Here is a 24,549-nt window from a genome sequence, read left to right on the forward strand (position 1 = left end):
TCTTGTGCCTTCTCTGACTCTGTGCTCTCCGTTCCCAGCTGCCATTCCCAGTCTTCTTATCCCAGGACCCTTGACCCAGTCTATTGCCTCTGTTCTTCCTCTTTCCCCTCTGCATTTGTGTCTGGCTGCTTCCTCCTCCTCCATGCTGCCTGGGCACTAGGGGCATGCAGAGCACAGGAGAGACCATTTCCCTACTCTCAGTTCCGTTCCCTGGCACTACAGAAGCCCCTGGCTGCAAGGAGCAGCAGTTCCAGAGAAAGTCCTCTCAGTCCCTGCAGCCATGGGCCGGAGCATGCCTAGCATGACAAAGAATTTAGCTGCCGAACTCTAACAAGTCTCTACTGATATTTTTCAAAGGCTCTAGAGCTTCTCAACAAAGCAGCTGTGTTTTTTTTTAACATGACCAAACAATGTATTGTTCCCTAATCTTATTTTCAGAAACAGCTGTTTTAGCTGAAACTTGCCAACAAAAATAAAATAAAATAAATCAGCCTGAGACAGACACCTTGCATAGAAAATGTCAGTTTGGCAAAATTATAAGCAACTGAAAACAGGGTCTTATACTGGAAAGCATCAGGCACCCTTAACTAGAGATTGTGCTACCAGCTCCACCTATAATATCCAGAAGCTACTGTTGAGGTTTTATCTAAAATTTCTAAGAAATATTTTGTCCTTACTTGTCCCTGCAGGCCTCCTTGCAATCTTATGTAGGGTTGAGTGGGATTAGATTGACTTTGTCCAAGCCATATCTGTTCTCAGGGAGAGAGAGAGCAGCTTCTGTTCTTCTTCAATGTATCTGACCCCTTGACCTCTCTTTTTTTTAAATGAATGTAAAGCATATGAAAACAGGGACTGGCAGTACTGGAGGTTGAAGTCCTGTTTATCCACAGAACAGAGGCCTGGGCGGCAATAGAGAGGGCTCCCCTATACCCATTACTCCCCAATGTGCTTCAGTTTTGGTCTGGAGAGACCATCCCTGTTCAGTCTCCATGCAAACTGAATCCTTGACCTCTCTGCTGAGAGGTGTAAGGAAGGTGGCACTTTACTACCAGTTGCATTGCTGAGTGAATTCGGTTATAAAGGAGACTGGCTGTCGTGCTATAAATCAAGTTGTTGAACAGGAGCATTACTGTGGCTTATTCCAGGGGTGATCAAAAAGCTAGTCTGGAATTCACACTGCCTGTTACTCATGGGGTGGGGAAGAAAGTACTGGCTTAAAACTCACTTATAGCAGACCAGCGGAAGGTTCCCTCTATTTAATAAACTTAAAGTAACTCATTAGATAGCATACTTCCCCTGTGACAGCAGCAGATACATTTCAGACTGCGGGGGTCTTCTGCCTGTTTCCCCCTCCTCCCCAAAATTGGACACTAGTGACGCTCCTTTTGCTCTGTTTATAAATAAGGCTACAGTTTAGTCATGGGTATTTTTAGTAAAAGTCATGGACAGGTCACTGGCAATAAACAAAAATTCATGGCCCATGACCTGTCCCTGACTTGTACTGTCCATGACTTGTCCATATACCCCTGACGAAATCTTAGCTGGGGATCGGGAGGTGGAAGTGCTGCTCTGGGGGTTGGGTGACTGCAGCTTGGGGGGGGGGTAAATGGGGGCAGGAGACCGCTGCTGCAGTGGGGTAGGGGCCAGCGGCACCAGCTGCTGGGGGCCACCAAGCAGCAACTGCTCCAGCCGCCCCCGGGGCCGCCCACCTGCCGCTGCTCCGGCCGCCCCTGGGACCACTGCTCAGGCAGTCCCTGGGGCCAGCCGCACAGTTGGCTGCTCGGGCGGTCCGTGGGGCCAGCTCCCCGGGGCTGCCCAAGCAGAGGCCTGTGCTGCTGGCCCCAGGGCTGCTCCAACAGCACTGGTGCGGCTGGCTGCGGGGCCACCTGAGCCACTCCAGCAGTGGCCAGTGTGGCTGTCTCTGGGGCCACCTGAGCAGCTGACCCCAGGGTCATCTGCTCGGGTGGCCCTGGGGTCAGCCACACTGGCCGCTGCAGAAGTCACGGAGATCGCGGAAAGTCACAGAATCTGTGACTTCCGCGACCTCCGTGACAGACACAGAGCCCTATTTATAAATCATTTGAAACTTAAATTTACATGATAATAAGCTCTTCGTGGTAGGGACTGTCACTTACTATATGTTTGTGCAGTGTCTAACACAATGAGGCACCAAACTGGCTGAGGCCTCTAAGTGCTAATGCAATATAAATACAGTATTTAATAATAATAATAATAATTTTTATTATTTATCAAGAGCAACAAAGAGTCCTGTGGCACCTTATAGACTAACAGACATATTGGAGCATAAGCTTTCATGGTTGAATACCCACTTCGTCAGACGCATGTTTTATTATTGTTAGTATTATTATTTATTACACTGCAGGGAAAGGCAAGAGAGGCGGGAATGAACTTTAGTCTTTAAAGGGAACTCCAGGTATCTTTGAGCTTCTGCTGAATTTTTGCTAGCACTCTAATCTGAGTTATAAGTGAACATTTTTAAAAAAATAATTCCTTGTCAAGCAGATTGTCTGGGGATCACTTAGCCAATGCTTCACAGTGATTCCTCACAATAAAAGTACAGTTGTGAAAAGTACAGAGTCCAAGCAACTTCTGGATTCCTTATAAGGGAGAAATTTGTAGTGGTCTGAGAGTCATCTCTTAATCATAATCAAAAAGGTTTTCTAAAGAAGAATTAAGGTTGAGAGTGTTTCATTGGAGTCCAGCTGATACCAAAAAAATCTCATTATTATACTTTGTTTACAGTTCTCTGATTTTTTACCAAACTTTCCAAGAAAACTCTACCGTAGGATGAGGTGCAGCATGTGAATTTGTCGGAAGATCTTTCATTTTGTTAAATGAAAAGGGGTTGAAAACTGGATTTATAATGAGGGAGTAGCTTTAGTCTTAACTATAGTATGGCTGCTATGCCTCCATAATCATTACAGGGAATGCACATTATCAAAAGTCCCAAGAAAAAAACCACAAGTGCATCATGCTTTTAATATATAAAAGTTTTCAGTTTAAACAATAAAATGAAAGCTTCTTTTAATGCCATTTTATTTCTGCAAAACATTTGTTTTAAAATAATGAATAAACAGTTTTCTCTCTCCACAGAGTTTTTTGCAAATTTTATTTCTGAAAATACATCACTATATGCTTGTGGCCATCTCAGGTTATGACATGATTTATCCAGCCAGTGTATATGGGTTAATAAATGTGTTTTAACTGGGGGAGAGACCTAGGGTAAAACACCATTTTGACCCCTTCCACACTGCCCAGCCAAACTTGGTTATAGCACAGATTGGTAACAGTTGTAATTAAACTGTGTTTATGCACAGGTATTAAACAATGTTGGTTGCCCTGTGTAGGCAGAGCCTAAATCAAGTGAAAATATGTCAGTGGAGGGGACAGAGCTAAGTGTTGATTTCCACTCCGGACACATCTGAGAGGTCTGCAGTGTACATTTAGCAACTTTGCAGTCTATGAAACAAGCACAAGTGCCTGACCATATTTCCTGTCTAACACATCCTGTCAAAAAGAATGATTCCACCCTCCCCCCCAAAATGATTTATTCTCTAATGCTTTATAAAGTACACTAGAAAACAATAAGGAATGTTCTGCCAGTCTTCAGTGCTGAATTAAACTTTCTGATCCTCTTAATTACAAAAGGAGAAAGTGCTTCTTATAATGGAATAGCTTCTGTAACAATGAATTGTTCAATATTAACTGTTTTAAGGCAAGTAAGAGGAGAAGGGAGAGAGACACTGAGCTGGATTTAAGTTTGTGTCCTTTTAAAAAAAAATATTCTAAAGTGAATGTTTAATGTTTAACAATGTTTTTACATGAATGGAAAGTCACAAATGTTCTAAGTGAAGTTAGTGTTTGTGAAAATACCGGATTGAGAGAACTGGAGATGAACGTCATCCTGACAATTCACTGGACGTGTGCCAGCATGGGGAACAGCAGTGCAGGCATCCCTGGACTACCCTGCCAATGTATATTATCTCTGTTCTAGAAGTTGACTCTGGAGGTGGGAGTAGGTCCTTTTCCATGCATATTCAATCCAATCCAGAGACTGCAAGTAATGGTGCCAGTTATGGTGACATTGACACCTCTCCACTAAAACCTGAACTGGGACTACCATCTGATTTTATACAGACCACTGAACTTGTCAGATTATAGCATTTTTCCCCCCCCACTATTGATCCAGGTTGAATTTGAAAGGCAACCCTAGAGGTGAAAGAAGAAGTAGTCATCTCTCTGGTCATCCAGTCCCCTCAGTACTCATTGATAGTTGTAATGTATGCTGTTTGGTGCTGGGCAGAAAAAGAAAAGCCTTCTGCTTTTAAAGGAGTTTCATCTCATTTTGCAACAGCTGCAGTAGAATGAACTGTTGTGTACAGAGTACTTTAGTCTTGTCTTCACAGAGCTAGTTCATGTCAATATGGGTTACCATAGGTAGGTTAGAATGCTGTCTAATGGTAGAAGGAGGCATTTAACCTAGAGCTCCTTTTTGGTGACTAGGTAATGCATTTGCAGTATATGTGAATATCCAGTAAAATAACAAAACAAAAGAACAGGTGTTTTACCTTTGTAAATTTAGGGCCAAAAAGTGTCCTCACTCCTCTCTGGCGTACTGAGGACTCTGGAGTTATTGAATTAGAGGTGCTCTGAAGCGTTTTGCATGTGCAGAGTGAATGCAAATAGAATGTTTTCAACCCCCACCAACCTGACATGTCTCCTTGGGTCATGGAGCACCACCAGTTGGGCTAGCCTGTCTGAAGCCCAGCACTCAAAGGAGCATTATTGTGCTAGCTTCTGTGCAGATTCATGAAGGATAGTAGAAAGAGAATCACTGTGTCACCTCCTCTCCCCTGGCACACATATGCAGGAGCAAATAGAATTTCCACCTCAATGCTATGGATAAATACTCCCTCTTTCTCCTAATCCCATGATGGAGCACACTTTCCAGTGCTGAGCTTTCCCAAAGCCAGATGCTTCACCAACTACAGTAAGACAGTATGGACTCGGAGGGTCACTGATCCTTACCTTCAACTGGTCAATGAACTCCATTTAAAGGGAGTAAATCATTCTACTTTCAAGTAATACCCATCTTAGCAAATGAATGCTTAATAATTGTACAGCAGAACATCAGTGACCATAGGTGGAAACATTCACACCATAATAAGTAGTTAATAAATAAGGAAATCCCTTTCTCGGAGAGACAATATTGTTGTGCAGCCATGGGGAGAATCTTTTGTTACTGGTGTACTTTGCTCCCACTAAGGGGAATAGGAATTATATGCATGCATCAAGAAGAGATGGTTCTGCAGCTTCTTTTTGTTTAACCAATATTCCCTATCTATTTCCAGTTACAGTGGAGGGATCAGCAGGAATTCAAAGGGCAAACAAGACTTTGGAGAATGTTCATTTTTGTTTTAGTTTAATTTCCTTTCTTACTTAGCCTGATTTTCATATTTATCTTTTGTGTCAATGCACTCTAGCTGAGGCAGCCAATCAGAATTCACCCTGTTGTTTGTGCCATACTTTTGTGCATTGCAAACCAAATCACAGTATTATTTATTGACTTTCTGCTGCTTGGCTGCCTACGTGTAAGAGATGGTTGAACTACTTCAGACAAAAGGGCCACATTCCTCCAATATCCCCTAATCAAGCCTTTTATTTATTTTGACATTTGAAAATGCTCAACTTTTTTCAAGTAAGTTTTTCATTGCCACATGCTCCTGCACATACAGATTCCAGCTGATTTCAGAAACAGAAGATCCAAAACACCATGAGATGATTTGCATGCCTTAACTATGAGCAAGAAGTATTGCAATCTTGTGAGAGGACTATATTCAAGGGGTTTTTTTCAGCTAAGTTTTACAGATCCATGATGTTCAGCTAGTTTGAATAAGATTCATATAAGCATCCAAACTTTTATGTTCCCATTCAAACCAAGCTAATCTTCTAAATCTTCTGAAATTTCACTGTTTTGCTTCTCTTCTCCTTTTACATTCTCATCCCAGACAGTGCACTTTTCTTTTGATAAGCAGCATACAAACCAAGATAAAATATGCTTATTATCAATTCCAGAAGCCACATTAATTCTTTATAGCACATTGCTAGATACATATTACCAAGATTCACCAAGACAGTGTGAAGGGTTTCATTTCTATCAAAAAGATGTGGAATAATGATTCCCTTAAACAAAATTACTTGTTCAGAATTCAATGTAATCTGTTATATTTCTACAGGAAACAATAATTCCTGAATCTCACTCAGGATGAAATCCACCCCAGTGCAGGTGGCCTGCAGAAAACCCTCTGCACCACGTAATCATCCCGTTAGATCAGAACTTATACATGATAGTCAAGATTTTCAAAAATAGAAGCGTAACTTTAGGCTCCTGTTTTTGAAAATCTTGGCCACTGTTATTAGCAAACATCTGACATAGACCAGCTTAATATGGCAGCTACAAATACCAAGTGTTTCTTTCCAGAAGTAAAACATATCATCTAGGAAAATTAACAGTTTTATACCCAGACTTCTGAAAAATTGTACACCTACGGTTAGAGTGGTTGCGATTAGCCCCATAGACCACAAAAATCAATTGGTATTTTCAGGGGAAGTGGGGACTCACTAAAAAGCCCCAGAAGGTTTGTTAAAATGAAACACAAAACAAGCTATGTGATTCACTCTGCAAGCATGCTTATCCTTCAAACACAGAAAAGCAGGTGCACAGAATTGCAAGCTTTCAAGTAAGACAAGAACACAATAACTGAGTCTACATTCTATTAACAAGTGTAAACCTCAATACAGATATACTTTTGCCAACTTATTTGCTTGGCATGTTACAAAGCTTCAAACAGATCATACTAAACATGCTAAATGCATAGTCATGCACTTGATTGATGCAGGGGATGAGTAAAATTCATTTAAAAATTGACAACATTCTTAATTCAACTGTTCTCTTTTCTATGATTTTTGCTTCCACAGTTTTTCACTATTTTGATTCAAGGAACTGTGACACAATTTCAGATAGAAATCTGGCTGTGTAAAGGATTTAAGATTATGTTCCTTCGGTCATATTTCAGCCTCTTCTCCCCATTCTGGGCTCTACCTATGACCTTTGTATTTGGGACCAGTCATGTTGGCTAAGTAATGGGATGGTTCCATAGCCTCCCTGAATTGTCAATTATAATCTGTTAGTTTTTGTCCTTGTTTGGTTCTAATTCTTTGGTAATAGATCAATCCTGATTTTCCCTGAACCATGGGTAATATTGTCCTCAGTCAATAATCTGTCAGTTCTTCTGAAATCTTTTCAACGGCTTTTTTAAATTGAGTGCCTCTTTGTAGGCACCCTTGTTATGTATAATGGGTATTATGATTTGATCAAAGACCTCCCGGTGTTCAGTGCAAACTTCAGCATCCTTACAGAGAGACAATCATCTGGAGAGTTGCACCATGTTATTGAGAATTGAGCTGGAAGAATTTTTTTGAACTTTTACACTTTACCTTCCCTCTCTCCCCCCCACACCCCTCCAAGCACTAGTTGGGATCCTTTTAAAATACAACAACCAGAAGGCTGATATTTGCAGAAGGAGTTTTTAACTTCTACAGTGTGCTTTAGTACCATTAGGTGGTGTTATTGCCTCAACAAGGAACAGAGCAACTCTATGTCAGAAATGTAGTTTGACTGCACCTAGCAAGCTCTCAGACTTTCCATTTCATTTTTGTCTTCAGAGCAGATGACAAAGGACCATATCTAACTGTCCTACATTTCTCTGGATTCTCAGATAGCATTTCAGCAACTTGGACACAATATGGTATTCTGCAATTTTCTTTCCAGATGTAGAATCAGTAGCAATACGTAGAAATGCTTTTAGCTGTTATTGTTAACTATTATTTAGTTGTCATTTCTGATGTCTGAACAACAAATTTGTGGTCTTTTGATTCTTTAGTTTTTTTCCCTAGTGTTTCTTCTGATTCTGTATTTATAGCATCTAGTAGAAGAGCTGTGAGTTTAAATCTGTCTGGATTAATATATCCATGGTGAAGTGCTTCAATCATTTCTTTACATTTCTGATTTTGTGCTACACTGAAGATGATGATGTCAGCATAAAGAAGATTGCAACTTTCATATCAGGTTCCAGTCTTTGCCTTTCAGATGTTTTTGTGACATAATTATCAATTGATCTTTGCCACTCTTTGGAGTGTTGAAGACAAACAGATACTGCTCCTGAATTAAGCTGATGTTGAAGAGCTCCCCGAAAGTTTGGACTTATAATATCAGCATAGCTATGTTTGACTATGACAATGACACCTGCAGTCTTTCACTTGCAAGATCATCAGAAGTCATCAGAGTTCTGCTCTTCCACTTCAATAGCATGAAACTTTGGCAATGGTACATTTGGAAGAAAATTCTTAGCTGTGCTCAGAATGCTTATCTAGGTGCAGCTAGCAGGAGGGAACTGTGATGGACCTGATGGCTCACTGCTTTGGCGTCTTGTTCTACACAAGCCCTGGCATTGTTTAAACCAGTCTTGGGGCTGCTCTAAATTATCCAATCTGGCTATGGTCCCCAAGGAGCCATTTCTTCAGCTTGGACTAGCTAGAGAACAAGAGGGCTCTGGCTATGCCCCTAACATGCCAGCTGTTTGCCATCAGGAAGATCTGTTGCCTTTCCAGCCTTTTATATTTATAGCTTCCTTTTCAAAGGTTACAGCTTCAATGATTGTACCCTTGTAGCTAGGCAAAAGAACGGTTAATAAAAGTCTGTTTTGCTCCAGTTAATAAATAGGCCATAAAAATTGTGCGATTGATAAGCAGAGCTATCAATGAACTTAAGGGTCATTAAAATCTTATTTTTAGTACAGTGTGCCCACTCAATTAATCGGTTATACTTTTCACCAAGGTTAAATTTGTCATAACCAAATGTTTGATAAACAGGAAAAATGAAACATGCCAATACACATAAAAGTGCAAGGGATAAAACAAGAATAATGAAACGTGCTGATACCTAAAAGTCCAAGGTTCAAGATAAAAGTGAGCATGCAGTCCCTGTGAAATAAATTGGCCAAGATTGCTTCTTGGCTTACTAGCAGGAGCTAAGGAGGGGACCCCATCTTCCATGACCATTCACTCTCTCCTACTAGCTAACCAGAAGGTAACCTTTGCAACGGTGCATAAGATTTAGAATCAGAGGCACTAATTAAAAAAACCAATCCTCAGTGAGTGACCAAAATAAATTAGAGAAAATTTACTTGCTGTTTAAGCATTTTTAATTCAGAGCACTAAAGAAGACCTGAAGAAGAGATCTAAAGCTTGTCTCTTTCTCTCTCCAACAGAAGTTATCCAGTAAAAGATATTATCTTTATCTCTCTAAGCCTGCTTTCTGGCTAACTAGGAAGAAGATGTTAAAGGCAAAGGCCCAGACTCTCAAAGGTATTTAGGTTCCTAACTTCTGTCGAATGGGAGTTAGGTGCCTAAATACCTTTGAGGATCTGGGCCCTGGAGACCAATACTTTGGTTCTTATTAGCCAGCCAAGAAGCAGCCTCTGCCAAATTATTCCTTATCATTCAATAGCCATAAGCAGTGCATGCTTGCTTTTATCTGGAACCTTGGACTTTTATGTATTGACACATTCTTTTTCTTATGTTTACCAAGCAATTGGTTATGCTAAATTTAACAGAGGTGAAAAGGATAACAGATCAATTTGAGTGGGTGTAACGTACTCAAAATAAGGTTTGGTGACCCGTATATTCACAAGTAGCTTCAGTTTCTGACTCACCTCATATTTATTGCCTATTAATAAATCATGACAGAAGGCTAATATTTACCTATCCTTTACCTAGCTACCTGGGTACAATCATGGAAGTTGGATACGGTTTTTTAATCTAAAAGGGAAAAAATTACAGTCCATCTGCAGAATCTCTTTGATTTGTTGTCACGGTTAAGAAAATGTTATTTCAAACACCAGTGTCATGCTGGTAGTGTACAGAGCATGTACAGGAAACAGTGCAGCAGAAAGGTTGGATTGCTTCAAATATCTGCCAATTTTTATTCACAGTACATTGTTATTTATTATGTGTATTGAAGTTGTACCTAGGAGCCACAGTTGTGGACCTGGAGCACATTGTGACAGGTGCTGTACAAATATAGAACAACATGGATCACAAATATAAATGGATTTTCCAGGGACATACTTGAATTAAATGCTTTGCTACACTAACTAGCTACAGAAGAATCTGGTAGCAGCATGCAACCACAGAATTTGCATGTGTTTTTCTTGTGAAAGAGAATTCTTTCAAATAAGAACCCTACTGGGAAAAGTTCCATAGAATTTAATAGGGGTGAAACAACGGGTTTCTATATATTTAATAAGATATAGCAATAATTGTAAGAAATAGTAGAATTTAACAGAGAATTATATCCTTTCTATTGGTGTTTTGAAGTAATCTATAAAATCGTATATTAGGTATACAGTTTAATATTGAAATATATAGGATGGTTGAAAAAATCTATACAAAGTTTTTCACTTACTATTAAATAATATGGGACTTTTCAAAAGGATTAGTGAGAGGTAGGGCATTTTCAGTTGTTTGCTCATGCTCTTATATAACTCAGCATTTTCCATGTCATTCAAATAATTTAGCTTCTGATGCCGCACTAGGTCACCTTACAGTATGCCACATTGAGGATAGTTTGAAACAAACAAAAAAAAGCATTTCCAGATTACCTTCTTTTCCAGACACATTTTAAAAATACATCTGGTGACAATGATTATAGAAGAGCTCATGAATCATGGATATGAACTCGTTAATCCTAGACCTAGACTTCTTTGGAAGTACGAAAGAGGAATCATTTGTTATGAAGTCAAATGGTTCCAAGTAGAACTCAGTTTGCATTCTAGCACTGCCCTTCCCACCCCACATACACATCCTCTTACTTCCAGCTAAGGGAAGAACAGTTAGTCTTCTGACCTTTGAGATCACCATTATTAACACTGTCCTTGCGTCAGCAAACAGTACGTGCAGACAGCAGTGATGTCAACTCCCTCTGCTCAGTCACTGAGTGCATCAACTCATTGAAGTCAACTCAATGCCTTCACCAGCCCTGAGGAGCCTGAACTCTTGTGGGTTAAGACAGCTTAGTGCTGCGGAGTAACCAAGGTCAGCCAGGTTGCTTAGAGCTTCTAGTGCACTGTGAATTAAACTACCAAACAACTTCTGCTTTTTTGGCACTTGATCTGCAAGATCAAGTCAGAATCTGCTTGTAGATGCATGCTCATGCATATTTAGCATCATGAGATAAACACTGCAAGAGACACAGCACCAGGCAGGCTGTATAAGTGTAATGTTAGCATTACAGTGTATTGAATTATAGTCTAATGTTCGTATTACAGTGTAATGTTAGTATTACATTTATTTTGTAATTGTTTATTTAGTCCATTCCTTAATTCTTCTGTCATTTGAGTAATACATCATTTGTGTGTTGATCTGGCTTCTAGCGTACTGTGCGTCACAAGGGGAACTTGCTCCTGCACTAAAGTCATGTTAGGAGCATATCTAACAGATAGAGAAGAGCTTGACTGGGAATAGTTTTAAAATACAAGAAGAAGAATGGGGTGCTGCTCTGTGGCTGGGGCTTCTAGGCCGACTAGTATAAAAAATAATACGTAGTTCTTGCAGTTCTTTACACCTTCAAAGCACTATTCAAACAATAATTAATCCTCACAATAGGGAAGTACTATACCCCATCTATAAAGATGGGAAATCTGGGGAGGGGGCAGCTGAGGAGATAGAGAGTTCAGAGTGGGGAGAGAGTTCTGGAGGAGTTCCAGAACTAGGGATGGGAAAAAGCACCTGGTAGATTGACCATCTCCATGTAGCTCCATATATCAAACCTCAATCATCTTATGCTGGCTAGTCTTTCTGTATTTGAACCACTTGCCTATCTCTCCTTAGAAAAATCAGTAGTTGTTCCAGAAAAGTGAGTTCTGCTGGTTCTTGCTGCTGTAGCTCTGGTTAGAAGTTGGCAGCTGGGTTTGTATAACTGTCTTAACATTATGGAAAACTCTAAAGGGTCATTTTGTCTCATAGTAAGTCAAGTACCCTAAACCCTTTACAACAGCCACATGAAGAATAGCTGATTGGCAATGGATCTCTGCCCCACTGTAACATTCTTTTAATAACTGGCTAGTTTGGATGGGTTTTTGTTGTTTTTCTGTGGGCTGATAGGAGATGAAATAAAAAGGCTGGTGCAGATGGCAGTGCGAGTAAACACAACTGGTCCTATGTCATAAAGTTGTTCTACCATGTTCACTTGGGTACATTTTAAGATGAGAAGACCCTATAAATACAAAGCCTGGCACAATGTCTTATGGGTTTTTTTTTTCTTCCTGCTAAATGTTTCCTAACATCACAAGAAAAAAACCCTAACAAACACAAAAGCAGATGTTTGAACTTATGTAAAAGAAGTTGTATTATCTGGTGTTCTTAAAAATGCTTTGAATCCCAAGGGGGAGCATTCTCTCATAAGAATATAAGAATGGCCACACTGGGTCAGACCAGTGATCCATCTATCCTGTCTTCCTAATATGCCCAATGTCCAGGGCCGGCTCCAGGCACCAGCCCACCAAGCTTGTGCTTGGGGCGGCACCTGGAGGGGGGCGGCGCGGCGCTCCCGCCGCCGGGGAGAGCGGGGCCACGGCCGGGCTCACCGCCCTCCCCCCGGCCGGGGCTCGCCGCCCTCTCGCCGCCCTGCCCCCTGCGCTCTGGCCGCCGGGGGGAGAGTGGAGCCCCCGCCGGGGCTCGCCGCCCTCCTCCCAGGACTCCGGCCGCCCTCCCCCCCCGGCGCCCTCCCCCCGCCCGCCGGGCGGAGAGCGGAGCGGCGGCCGAGGCTCGCCGCCCTCCTCCCGGGGCTCCGGCCACCCTCCCCCGCCCCCCCGCTGGGGGGGAGGGGGGGCGGCCGGAAGCTTTTTTGCCTGGGGCGGCAAAAAAGCCAGAGCCAGCCCTGCCAATGTCATAGGGAATGAACAGAACAGGGCAATTACTGAGTGATCCAGCGGCTCCGGCCGCTGGGGGGAGAGCGGAGCCCCCGCCGGGGCTCGCCGCCCTCCTCCCAGGGCTCCGGCCGCCCTCCCCCCCGGCGCCCTCCCCCCACCCGCCGGGCGGAGAGCGGAGCCCCGGCCGGGGCTCGCCGCCCTCCCCCCGGGGCTCCGGCCGCCCTCCCCCGCCCCCCCGCTGGGGGGGAAGGGGGGCGGCCGGAGGCTTTTTTGCCTGGGGCGGCAAAAAAGCCAGAGCCGGCCCTGCCAATGTCATAGGGAATGAACAGAACAGGGAAATTACTGAGTGATCCATCCCCTATTATCCAGTCCCAGCATCTGTCAGTCAGAGGCTTAGGGACATCTAGCGCAGCGATTCTCAAACTGTGGATCAGGACCCAAAGTGGGTCACAACTCCATTTTAATGGGGTCGCCAGGGTTGGCTTAAACTTGCTGGGACCCAGGGCTGAAGCCCGAGCCCCACTGCCCGGGGCCAAAGCCCGAGGGCTTCAGCCCTGGGCGGTGGGGCTCAGGTTACAGGCCCCCTGGCTGGGGCTGAATCCGTTGGTGGTGGGGCTCAGGCTTCAGTCCTCCTTCCTGAGTCAAGTAGTAATTTTTGTTGTCAGAAGGGGGTCGCGGTGCAGCGAAGTGTGAGAACCCCTGATCTAGAGCATGGGATTGTGTCCCTGATTATCTTGGCTAATGGCCATTGATGGACCTATTCTCCATGAACTTGTCTAATTCTTTTTTGAATCCAGTTATAGTATTAGCCTTCACAATATCCCATCAACGAATTCCACTGGTGTGCGTTATGTGAAGAAGTACTTCATTTTGCTTGTTTTAAACCTGCTGCCTATTAATTTCATTTGGTGACCTCTGGTTTTTGTGTTATGAGAAGGAGTAAATAACTTTTCCTTATTCGCTTTCTCCGCACCAGTCATGATTTTATAGACCTCTATCATATCCCCCCTTAGTTGTCTCTTGTCCAGGCTGAACAGTCCCAGTCTTTTTAATCTCACCTCATATGGAAGCAATTCAATACCCCTAAACATTTTTGTTGGCCTTCTTGCTACCTCTTGCAATTCTAATATATCTTTTTTTGAGACGGGGCGACCAGAACTGCATGCAGTTGTCAAAGTGTGGGTGTGCCATGTATTTATATAATGGCATTATGATATTTACTGTGTTGTTATCAATCACTTTCCTAGTGGTTCCTAACATTCTGTTAGCTTTTTAGACTGTTGCTGAACATTGAGCATATATTTTCAGAGAATTAGCCACAATGACTCCAAGATCTTTCTTGAGTTTTAACAGCTAATTTAGACCCCCATAATTTTGCATGTATGATTGGGATTATGTTTTTTAATGTGCATTACTTTGCACTTATTAACATTGAATTCCATCTGCCATCCAGTGTTGTGAGATCCCTTTGGGCTTTCATGGCTTCAACTTTTCCAGAACTTTTCTGGAGACATAAATCAAAGTATGTGTTTTGATGAAACTACTTTGCCAGCATGGTCTCCTGAGGTTTACATTAGATTAGAGAGGGAATTTTAGAACTGTGCAAAATGTTCATTCCTAACCCAGGCAAAACTCATGTAGGTTTGGATTGCCTTACAAACGACACTCAGACCCGATTGGTCAAAAGGTTTAGTAAGATTCATGCGCTTTTCAAACTAATCTGGGGTAATTATGATTTTTCATTAGAATAGCACACAATTTGTTTTTGAAGGGGACGGACGTTGCCAGCATTTGACAAACCAAGTGAAATTTTGCCGCAAGGATGAGATTTCCCCCAAAGTTAAAATGGTATCAACCCATCTGGACTGAGTTCAAAGAAAATATTTGCATAAAGCCAAACCTCTGAATCTGCTGAGCTTTTAACGAGCCCTCAGGTGCAGTTTAGAATCCTGTGAAGCCCTGATTCTTTGCAAATGGATTGCAGTTTTCGGGGAAAACATAACTGGGAACATGGAGATGGAGAAAGGCAGTTGGAAGGGAGTTCTGCAAGACAGGGCAGAATAAAAATGCAGTGAGCCAGGCAGCCTCTGCAATGGATGACACATCTCTCAAGGCTCCAGTACAAATCACCCACAAGCAAAGGGCACCAGGCATTGTCACTTATCAGATATGTGCATGCTTGAGATATCTATTGGTATGTCTAGTTTGTGAGAGGTGTCATTTTTTTCCCCCTGGCAATCATGGATTTAGGGATATATTCTCCAGTGGTTCTTAACTGAGCCAAACTCTCACTGAAGTTAATAGAAGGGTTGCTTGATTTATAGACTGTACAACTTTGCTGTTGCATACTGTTTTATGGTTAATGCATTTCAAATAGTTTTTATTAAGTAGTTTGTGTTTGTGGTGTATCCAGGCACACTTTTAATGTCATTTTGAGTTCAACTTTTACTAATAAAGCTTTACACTTTTAAAAAGTAGAAATAAATTTTGAAAACCATTTTAAATGTGGTAATCCTGTCTAACATAAGGCTTTCAGCCAAAGCAGTGAGTGGGTTGTTTTGTTTGTTTGCTTTCTTGTTTAAGTTTGTCATTTTATTGCTCATGAAGGTGATGGGCTGGTAAAACTGAGTAGGTTCGGATGATCTGTTTTTATCTTCCAGTCCTCTCCCGATTGAAAAATTCTCCCTTTTTATCTGGGAGAGGGAGGCCCTAAGAAAGCCACTTCCAGGGACTGGGCACAGTCAGAGGGAGCTCGGAGCCAATAAGAGGGGATCGATGCTTCTGTGCCCCCTGTAGGTCTCCAAGAGCCAGGGGGTCTGTGGGCATCTCTATTTCTTCCATGATGGGACAATGCCCCTCTGCCCAAGTACATTTGTGGTGATTCTTCTCCAATGCAGGTATAGCTGTTTAGAGGAATGAGCTGTCCCTAGTTACTGAGCTTAGGAGCTGGCTTGTTTTGTTTTTTCATTTTGCAGCATTTTCCAACAAATGTTAAGGTTCATGCTCTTCATATTAATGTATTGTATAAAATGTCTGAACTCTTTCCCTGTCTGTTGTTGTCTAATCATTGTGCAATTAGAAGGGGATCCACAGATAGGAAAAGAATAGTAATATCCCACTGATCACTGGCCAAGTTTCTGAATAAATGACCATGGCCATAAACTCTGTTGAAATCAGTGGCAGCATAAACAGAGATGTTGTTATTTCATCACTCTTACCTGATAAGATTTTCATTTTATTCGTTTTGTTTAGGCATCTGGACAAAAAAACACCCCCACTTAGCCACAAACTGTAAGCTTGTTAAAGTTATAAATAGATATCTATAAACTGAAACTGCATGGGGAATACCTTTTTAACCTATGTAGTACAACTGCAGGTGATACTGTTTTAATCATATACATATTTTTATGACTCCTACTAAGATACCTGCCTCAGTATCTGAATCGTGGAGTTCTTCAGATTAACAATGCAGTGTGTATGAAAATACCATTTGTTTATAGTTTCAACTCAGCTCCATAAATAATTCCAGGTTTGAGACTTCCATATGGTTTTATATTGCATATTTCACACAGAGCTCTACATTACTCTTGGTGTGTGGTGAGTTTATCATTACAACAACTGGGGTTTGCTCTTTCTGCATAGCTTAGCTACTTTAGACCCAGTATAATGTTTCATATTATTAGTTAATACTATGTTCAAAAAGGGAAAAATAAATAACAGATTTTAAAAATGTGTTCATTGACTTTTCTTCTTAACATAGCTCACTGTATTCCTTTTCTTCTAGGCTGTGCTGAGTCCTCTCATAGCCATTGCATTGAAAATATCTCAGATCCATGAGAGGACAGGGCGGAAGGGACCCACTGTCATCACCTGAATCTACAAAGGATCATTAACCCAGGGCCAAAAGAGAGAGGGCAAGGAAGAGAGATGACCTGGCTAAAACATGTTAGGTGTCTGTGCCTTGTAAGGCTTTAAAAGTTTTTTGGGGGTGGGGGTGGGAAGAAAAATTCAGTATAATGTTGATCATATTCAGTTGCATTAATCGCCAAAGACAATAGTGTACTGACTTCTATGTTATAGTGACAATATCTTTTTGTCCAAAAAACAAACAAAGAACCCACCAAAGAAAAAGCCCTCAACCCTTGAACGTTGCAAAATGCCAGTGTGACAGAAAGGGCTGACCTTTGTATTTTCTTTACCCATTGAGTGTTATGATAAAGTAAGAAGAATTTTGGACTTGGGAAGAAGGGGGAAATGGACTAAATTGCAACCATGTGATTTGGTGAATACAGTTTGTGGTTCTTGTCAGCTTCTTGTTGGTTTAGAAAGAAATCATCAGCATGTCTGAGGTACAGGGGCAGTATATTCGTTTTTGCAAAGGGTGCATTTGCATACTCCATTCGTTCCTTTCCCATCTACACCCTTCGCCAGCTCGCAGAGCCACAGCAGCAGTAGAACTGTGCACACACTCCCATTGAAAGATGCCAGTGCTTCCTTTTTTCCGGTTTAGAAGTGTATCAGTGTGACTCATGTCTCTCTCTAGGTTTCTGAACTTGACTCTTCCTTTTTTTTAAAGGAGGGTAATTATTTTTATTGAAGCCAAAATATGATTAATGTTTTAGTCACGGGGGCATCAGTTACCTTTTGCAATATCCCTGATGTTCATAAGCATGTCCTGCTGGTGCTTACTGGGCTTGGAGGGTAACTGTTGCAAGTTCAGCATATTTTCCATAAATGCATTATCATAAAAAGATTTTAAAACCTATCTCTTCAGATACATGTCTATGTTCCACTTGTCAGGAATGGATGTAATACAGAAGAGGGAATGAATGAAATGAAATACTTGACTGATTCACTAGTTGGGCTCAGAGTCTATTAGATTCTTTAAAGTAGAGACCATAGGATAAAGAGCCGGGGAGTAGAAAGGACTTGACATGAATCAGAGAAGCATATGTACACTTGTGGGTTTTTTTGTTTGTGAAATGCTGCTGCAGCTCTCGCTATGGTTCATTGCTTTGTACTGAACAAGAACACAAACACTTTGTGCATATGACTTGTTTGAATGTTTTGCTTCCTTGGGAACAGCGTGTGGTCACTTGTCATATCATTTGTCGAGTTGGCTTTGTGCAATTTGACACTTTGCAGCATGTACTATTCATATTGCAACCCATCAAGATTTCGGTGCAATTTAGATAATATTGCAGTGAAGGAAATTGCTTTGGTTTCTTTTGACACTTCTGTCACAAATTGCTATGACATTTAGTATCTAATAAAGTGGATTGCTATATTTCTGTCTTAATACCTAATTGTTGACAAAACACACTGCGCTTTCATCTATTCTAATAAAACTGCCTTTAATAGAATTACATATCGACTTAATTGATTCTAAATAAATAAGACTGATGTTTCCACACAATATCTTAGTACAGTATTATTTAATATTTGTATAAGTCAAAAGAGATTCCATGATTGAATTCATTTTATAAAGGATTGTGGAAGGCATCAGAAGGTCCCTGCATCTTCACCACAATTTGGTTGTCCAAATTTAAATGTACTCTTCTTTAAAGAGGGCATGTTCATCTAGACGTAACCTACAGTGCTTCATATAGGGCAAACTTGTTCACTGTTGTTTTAGATCATTCAGACTTGTGCACCTGTGCAGATTTGGCCTAAACTGTGAGAGAAATTTCCCTTCAAAATGCTGAACCACTCAGCTCGTCATATTTGGACAAATCCTACTGAAAATGGGCCAACCAAGAATTTGAAAAGTTTTTATTGTTATAAGATCTCAGATGATTAAATAATCTTTGACCTGATCACCTGGCAGAGGTGAGTTTGAATACTGATTTAGGTTTCCCATTGTTTTAGCCTCTGGAGATTGGGATTGCTGAAAACATGATGTACTGTACCCACCCGCTATGAAAGAGACAGGGGAAAGCCTCATGCTAAACTGCCACTGACCATATCCAGAAAATACTCCAGCCAGACTTCTCCGTTCTAGGAAAGGCGTGACAGCATTAGCTGCAGTAGGTGGCAGTCAGGATTTAGGAAAAAATGAAGCAGAATTGGAAAGTTCTCAAAGGGTAAATACTGGGTCTCATTTTGCATTGTGTTGTACTAGTAATTGAGTTGCACTGATGTAAAACTGGGGTAATGCACTTGAGAATAGGATGATCTCTGTGTGTAATTTTGAATAGTTATCTTGTAAAACTGTTACCATCCTCAACACAAAACCTACTCCCTCATCCTTTGTAATACTGATTGATGAGAATGATAAAACTGATTATTAATACGATTGATATTGTCCACCCAAAAAATTGTCATCTGCAAGACGACGAGTAAAACTTTGTAAGGCTGACTCACGATGTGTATATCTCTGTATCTGATTTGTTCAGGGAAGGACTGTGACCACAGTCTCATTAATCATGCACTTAATGTATAGAGATGTTTTACTTGCAAATAGTTGAGAGGTAAATGATTAGAAGCTAATGTCAGGGGAAATGTCCATCACCCCTAACGAGGATGGTGTTACTCTTGGTAGGGCTGCTAAAGTGAGTGGCTTGACTAAAAAAAGGCCTGTCCCCTCCTCTACTCCCGCTGCTGGGTTAAGCGGTTAGGCTGGTCCATGGGTTGCAGCCTCTACACTGTAATGGCAGTTTGGAAATAATTGTACTAGTATTTATTTGGACAGTCTTTCAGTTTCCCGAACAGTTGGGTTTGTCATGCAAACAGCATGTAGTTTAAAAGCACACTCCCAGCCTGCAAGGGTGAAAAGGTGAGGGGGAGGGAGAGCTATTGTGGAGGAGAAACTCCGAAAGAATAAGGGGGAGTGGGCAGCAAGGTACCAAGGGGTCTTTGCGGAGGGGTGACCAGGACAGAGGGATGGGGTCCCAGGAACAAAGAGATGGAGGCCAGAGGAAAAAGAATGGGGGAGACTTGGGGAAGAAATGAGTTTGTGGACCCAGCTGGAAAGAGAGAGGGAAAGGTTCAAGGAAAGGAGGATAGATGGGGAAGAGACAAAAAGAAATGGAAACTAAAACAGCTAGCAAGTAGACCATGCAAAAATAGTGTGGGAGATGGAAGAAGAAAGACAGAAAGGAGTAAAAACATGGAAGGGTAGAGAGAACAAGAACTATTAACTTGTGTGCAATAGCAGGGAAAAGGCCAACTAGTAAAAACTTGTCATTATGTTCAATTATATCAAACTGTGTATAATTATATTATTTAAGTGCCATCTATTTGTTGACATCACACATTAGTAACCTCCCTTCACTTATTGAAGATAAATAACAGGCTTAAACCTTTTTTTTTTTAAATCGTGAACTAGTGGCTTATGGTATAAAATATTTAACAATGTACATAAGGCACAAAAGCTGGCAAAGATGTTTCATTTTAAAGAATACTCAGTGCTAACATGGTGGTGGCAGACCAGCCCTGTATGGAGCAGTCCTAGGCTTGAGAGTGCAGAGGTGAGGAATACTCCACCCATTCCCCCAACTTTTATTCTTCAGCCATAGCTGAGGAGCTGGCCCCATATGTCCCATGCATTGCACATCACTGCACTGAAATGTCAAAAGATTTCCCTTTCAGAAAAATGCTTGGCCTCACGCCTAGGAACTACGCATCTCACCACTGAGGATAGCGATAGGACGGGAATAGTTATAGCATTATTGTTCAAGAGGCATGGGCAGAAAAGGCCTATTCCATTCTGAACCCTTGTTTTGAATTGTTCATATCTTTATGAATAAAGAAAATCCCTTTTAATCCAAAACTTCTTATGGCTGGTCATGCCAAAGGTGAATTTGTTTTGGAAAGTTTGAGCAAAATTAATTCAGCCATTTAACACCTTTCTGCTTTTAAAAGGATTGTTGACATTTATTCACTCATGCAGTCACCCACATCATTTCCATTCAGCTCCTAACTAAGCAGTGAAATTATATACATGAAAAACAGATTGAGTCAAGCAAAATAGTCCCTCTTAACCTGAACTTGTCTTACATCCCGGTGAGCCCTCCTTCCCTCCACACCTTAACCCCTGTTGCTGTCTGAAAACGCAGTTAGCAGTCCATTTGTCCTTGAAAAGCTCTGGAGCCATTAAGAGCCTACAATAGAATCACAGGTCTGGAAGGGACCTCGAGAGGTCATCTAGTGCAGTCCCCTGCACTCATGGCAGGACTAAGTATTATCTAGACCATCCCTGACAGGTGTCTGTCTAACTTGCTCTTAAAAATCCCCAATGATGGAGATTCCACAACCTCCCTAGGCAATTTATTCCAGTGCTTAACTACCCTGACAGTTAGGAAGTTTTTCCTAATGTCCAACCTAAACCTCCCTTACTGCACTTTAAGCCCATTTCTTCTTGTCCTATTCTCAGAGGTTAAGAAGAACAATTTTTCTCCCTCCTCCTTGTAACAACCTTTTATGTACTTGAAAATTATCATGTCCCCTCTCAGTCTTTTCTTCTGCAGACTAAACAAACCCAATGTTTTCAATCTTCTCTCATAGGTCATGTTTTCTAGACCTTTAATCATTTTTGTTGCTCTTCTCTAGTCCAGTCCCCTGCACACAATACTTGCAATGGACTGAGGTTGGTGGGGCCACGGAAAGGCTGCCAAGATTCTTAAGCCCTTTTTGGATTTGCCCTGAAATGTTAGGGAAGAATTCAGAATCTTAGTTCTTGCCCCCAAACTGTCCAAGAAACAGGGCCATAAAGCAGATGCAAGGAAAATGTCCTCTGCCTCATTACCAGTCTGCTCTGTGGGTCAGTCAGAACTGGTGGCCAACTGGCATGTCCTCCCCACCCTGTGGGGCTGTGGACTCCAAGTTTGGCTCTCTCAAAGAAGCCACCGTTTATCTAAAGCCTTGTTCACATGGAGTTTCATCTGCCTATCAAACCCTAGATCAGTGGTTTTCAACCTGTAGTCCGTGGACTCCTGGGGGTCTACAGACTATGTCTAAGATTTCCAAAGGGGTCCGCACCTCCATTTGACATTTTTTATGGGTTTCCAAATGAAAAAAAAAAGGTTGAAAACCACTGTCCTAGATAAAGGGGTTATTGCTGTATTCAGATAAAAGAGAACTTAGAAGTCAGGCCTGTGTTAGCTGGGCACTTTGAACCAGGAACATATTCATAAATATGTACCTTCCAGCATTCTAACCAGCCACTTTATGATCCCATGGGGTGCAGGGGGCAGGGGGGTTCTGTACATAACAATGGTGCAATTCTTCAGGAGCTACAGCAGAAGTGAGTCAATAATTGAATTTCAGTGTGCCATTCTGAAAAGTGACACTGAAAATGGCATTTTGGGCTTCCATGTTTGTTTTTCACTGATTTCCAGATCAAATGTGCTCAATTCAAAAGTTAAAAAAAAAAGGGGGGGGGAGGTCAAATCCTGACCCATCGAAGTCAGTAACAATACTCCTGTTGACTTCAATGGAACCAGGATTTTACTCCAGCAGTTTTTCTAACTGCCAGCCCTGCATGCCCTGCATGCTCAACCTCGGGCTGAGAATCAAGCTTGAATCTTGCCTCACATTTAATGAATGTCTTCCCTCAGCAACACATGTACAACCCCATTGTTGTCAGCGTCCTGCAGCATGAACATGACTAAAAAGAAGTAAAAACATATCTTTGTTACTAAAGCCAGCTGTTCTGATTCTGAATACATTCAGGAAGCAGGTCTCTTGAGTAAAAAGGTATCCTTTACCATGGTCACTTCTCAGAGGAAACCCTCCCTTTAACTGCTTTTGAAATAACATGTAAAGGTTCCCATTTCTCCTGTTTTTTATTCTCCCCCCCTTTAGAATGTGCAGCTTTTTAATCATTTAAAAAATCTTTTTACATGGATCCAGTTTGTCTATCTCCATCTCTCCAATTATAGAGTTTTTATCCTGTCATTGTTTTCTTTTGAATGTGTTTATTTTTTCTCTCCATTGTTTTTCCTTTTTTTCTGTCCTTTAACTCTACCTCTTTTAATGTGTCATTTCCTGTATAATTATTTCCATTTTTAACCTTACGTTCTCCTCTTCCCTCTCCCCTTTTTCTGGGCACACTGTCTACCCCTCCCTACTACCTCTACCCATGAAGGAAAACATGTCTCACCTCCCATTTCTTTGTCATTCCCCTCAGTTGCATCCTCTATTTTCCTTCTTCTCCCACCAAGGGAAAGGTATATTTCAAATCAGAATATAATCCTTGAGGAAGAACTGATTTATTTTGCAGTTGATTTCCCCCATGTTTTAAGTTTCTACAATGATTTGTATCCAGGCTACTCTTGCCTCTTCTGATATGTGAGCATAAAGAAAGATTGATAAAGCATCTCATCCTGGTCATGTTGTCGTCATAAAGGGCAAAACTCCAGTTGAACTCAGTGGTGCAGGATCAGGGCCAAATAGAGCCTTGCTTCTTTGGCACTGAGTTTGTGAACAGTGCAATGGAAGCAGCTAACCTTATAGCTATGAAGACAATGCCTAAAGAAATGGCTCGCAGGAGGCTTTTTTCTGCAAACAATCTGTGTTATTCTTTCAGGAGCTGTGCTATGAAACTGGGGTCGCCTCATTAGTGTGCAGCAATGACTGAGCTCAGATTGGGTGTTGTACATCCATCTGGAAGTACAGAAACCTCATTTCTAATTCAGATGTGGTTTGAAAAAATTTATTGAAATAAACAGATGAATTCAATGCAATATTAAAGTATCAGCTATTAACACAAAGTAAAGCAGTTATCTCCAAACACTCATGGTAGAAAAATACTCAACTGTTACAAACAACAGAACACAAAACCCCAACTATTAGCTAATGAATTAATAGGTCTTCCAGATCAGGAAATATTAATGGAAAAACAGATGGGGACTTGCCCCAAAAGATGAGATGCGAGAAAGAGATTGAAATTAATAAATAGAGGAGCATTAAGCAGCAACACTAACATTTTCCTTCCAGTGTAAAAAATAATGGCTTCTGTACATTGGTAGCCAGTGTATCAAGGTACAGTACAGTCATTTGTAGCTTAAGGGCGTTTTCGCTCAAGATCTTAATGCGCTGACGTGAGCAGAAAATGAAATACTGGCTATGAAAAGGAAATTAGCCAGTTGGATATTTGGTATGAAAAAATCTTTCATAAACAGATCATCTAGAGATACTGAACAGAGTACAATGAATGTATTTGGTACTGACTTTTTTGAGTGGGCATAGTGAAATATTGAAACGTGAAAACAAGCTGCTCTGATGTTGGCTTGAGCCAACAATTATGAGTTATACTTAATATCATTAGCAAACTCTTTAAAGGCCAGAGAATGCTGTTCTTGTTTTAAAATACTGGGAACCTCCTCAAACAACCTCTCTAATGCCACATGAATGGATTGTGGTCAATGCTGTCCCCAGGCAACTGTTGCTCCCGTTAGTATAATACAGTAGTATTATATAGCACTGTCCCATGTCTTTTCCAACACCACTTTGCACATTCAGAGTCTTAATCATTGACTTTGTCTCGGAATAACTGACGTGCTTTGGTCCCTCTAAAGTCCCTTCACAGTTTGTATTA

General features: G+C 41.3%; 1 protein-coding gene across 1 annotated transcript in view; it reads left to right on the top strand.

Moving 5' to 3' along the window:
* The window catches only part of PGM5 (phosphoglucomutase 5), a 120,798-nt gene extending 103,914 nt beyond the window's left edge, over positions 1-16,884 (top strand). Inside the window, exon 11 of the mRNA XM_065406627.1 lies at positions 16,795-16,884. Within this exon, the coding sequence (XP_065262699.1) occupies positions 16,795-16,884 (90 nt within the window). The remainder of the gene's footprint in view (positions 1-16,794) is intronic.
* The last annotated feature ends 7,665 nt before the right edge of the window (positions 16,885-24,549 follow it).

The sequence above is a fragment of the Emys orbicularis genome, chromosome 6, assembly GCF_028017835.1.
Source record: "Emys orbicularis isolate rEmyOrb1 chromosome 6, rEmyOrb1.hap1, whole genome shotgun sequence".
NCBI lineage: Eukaryota > Metazoa > Chordata > Testudines > Emydidae > Emys > Emys orbicularis.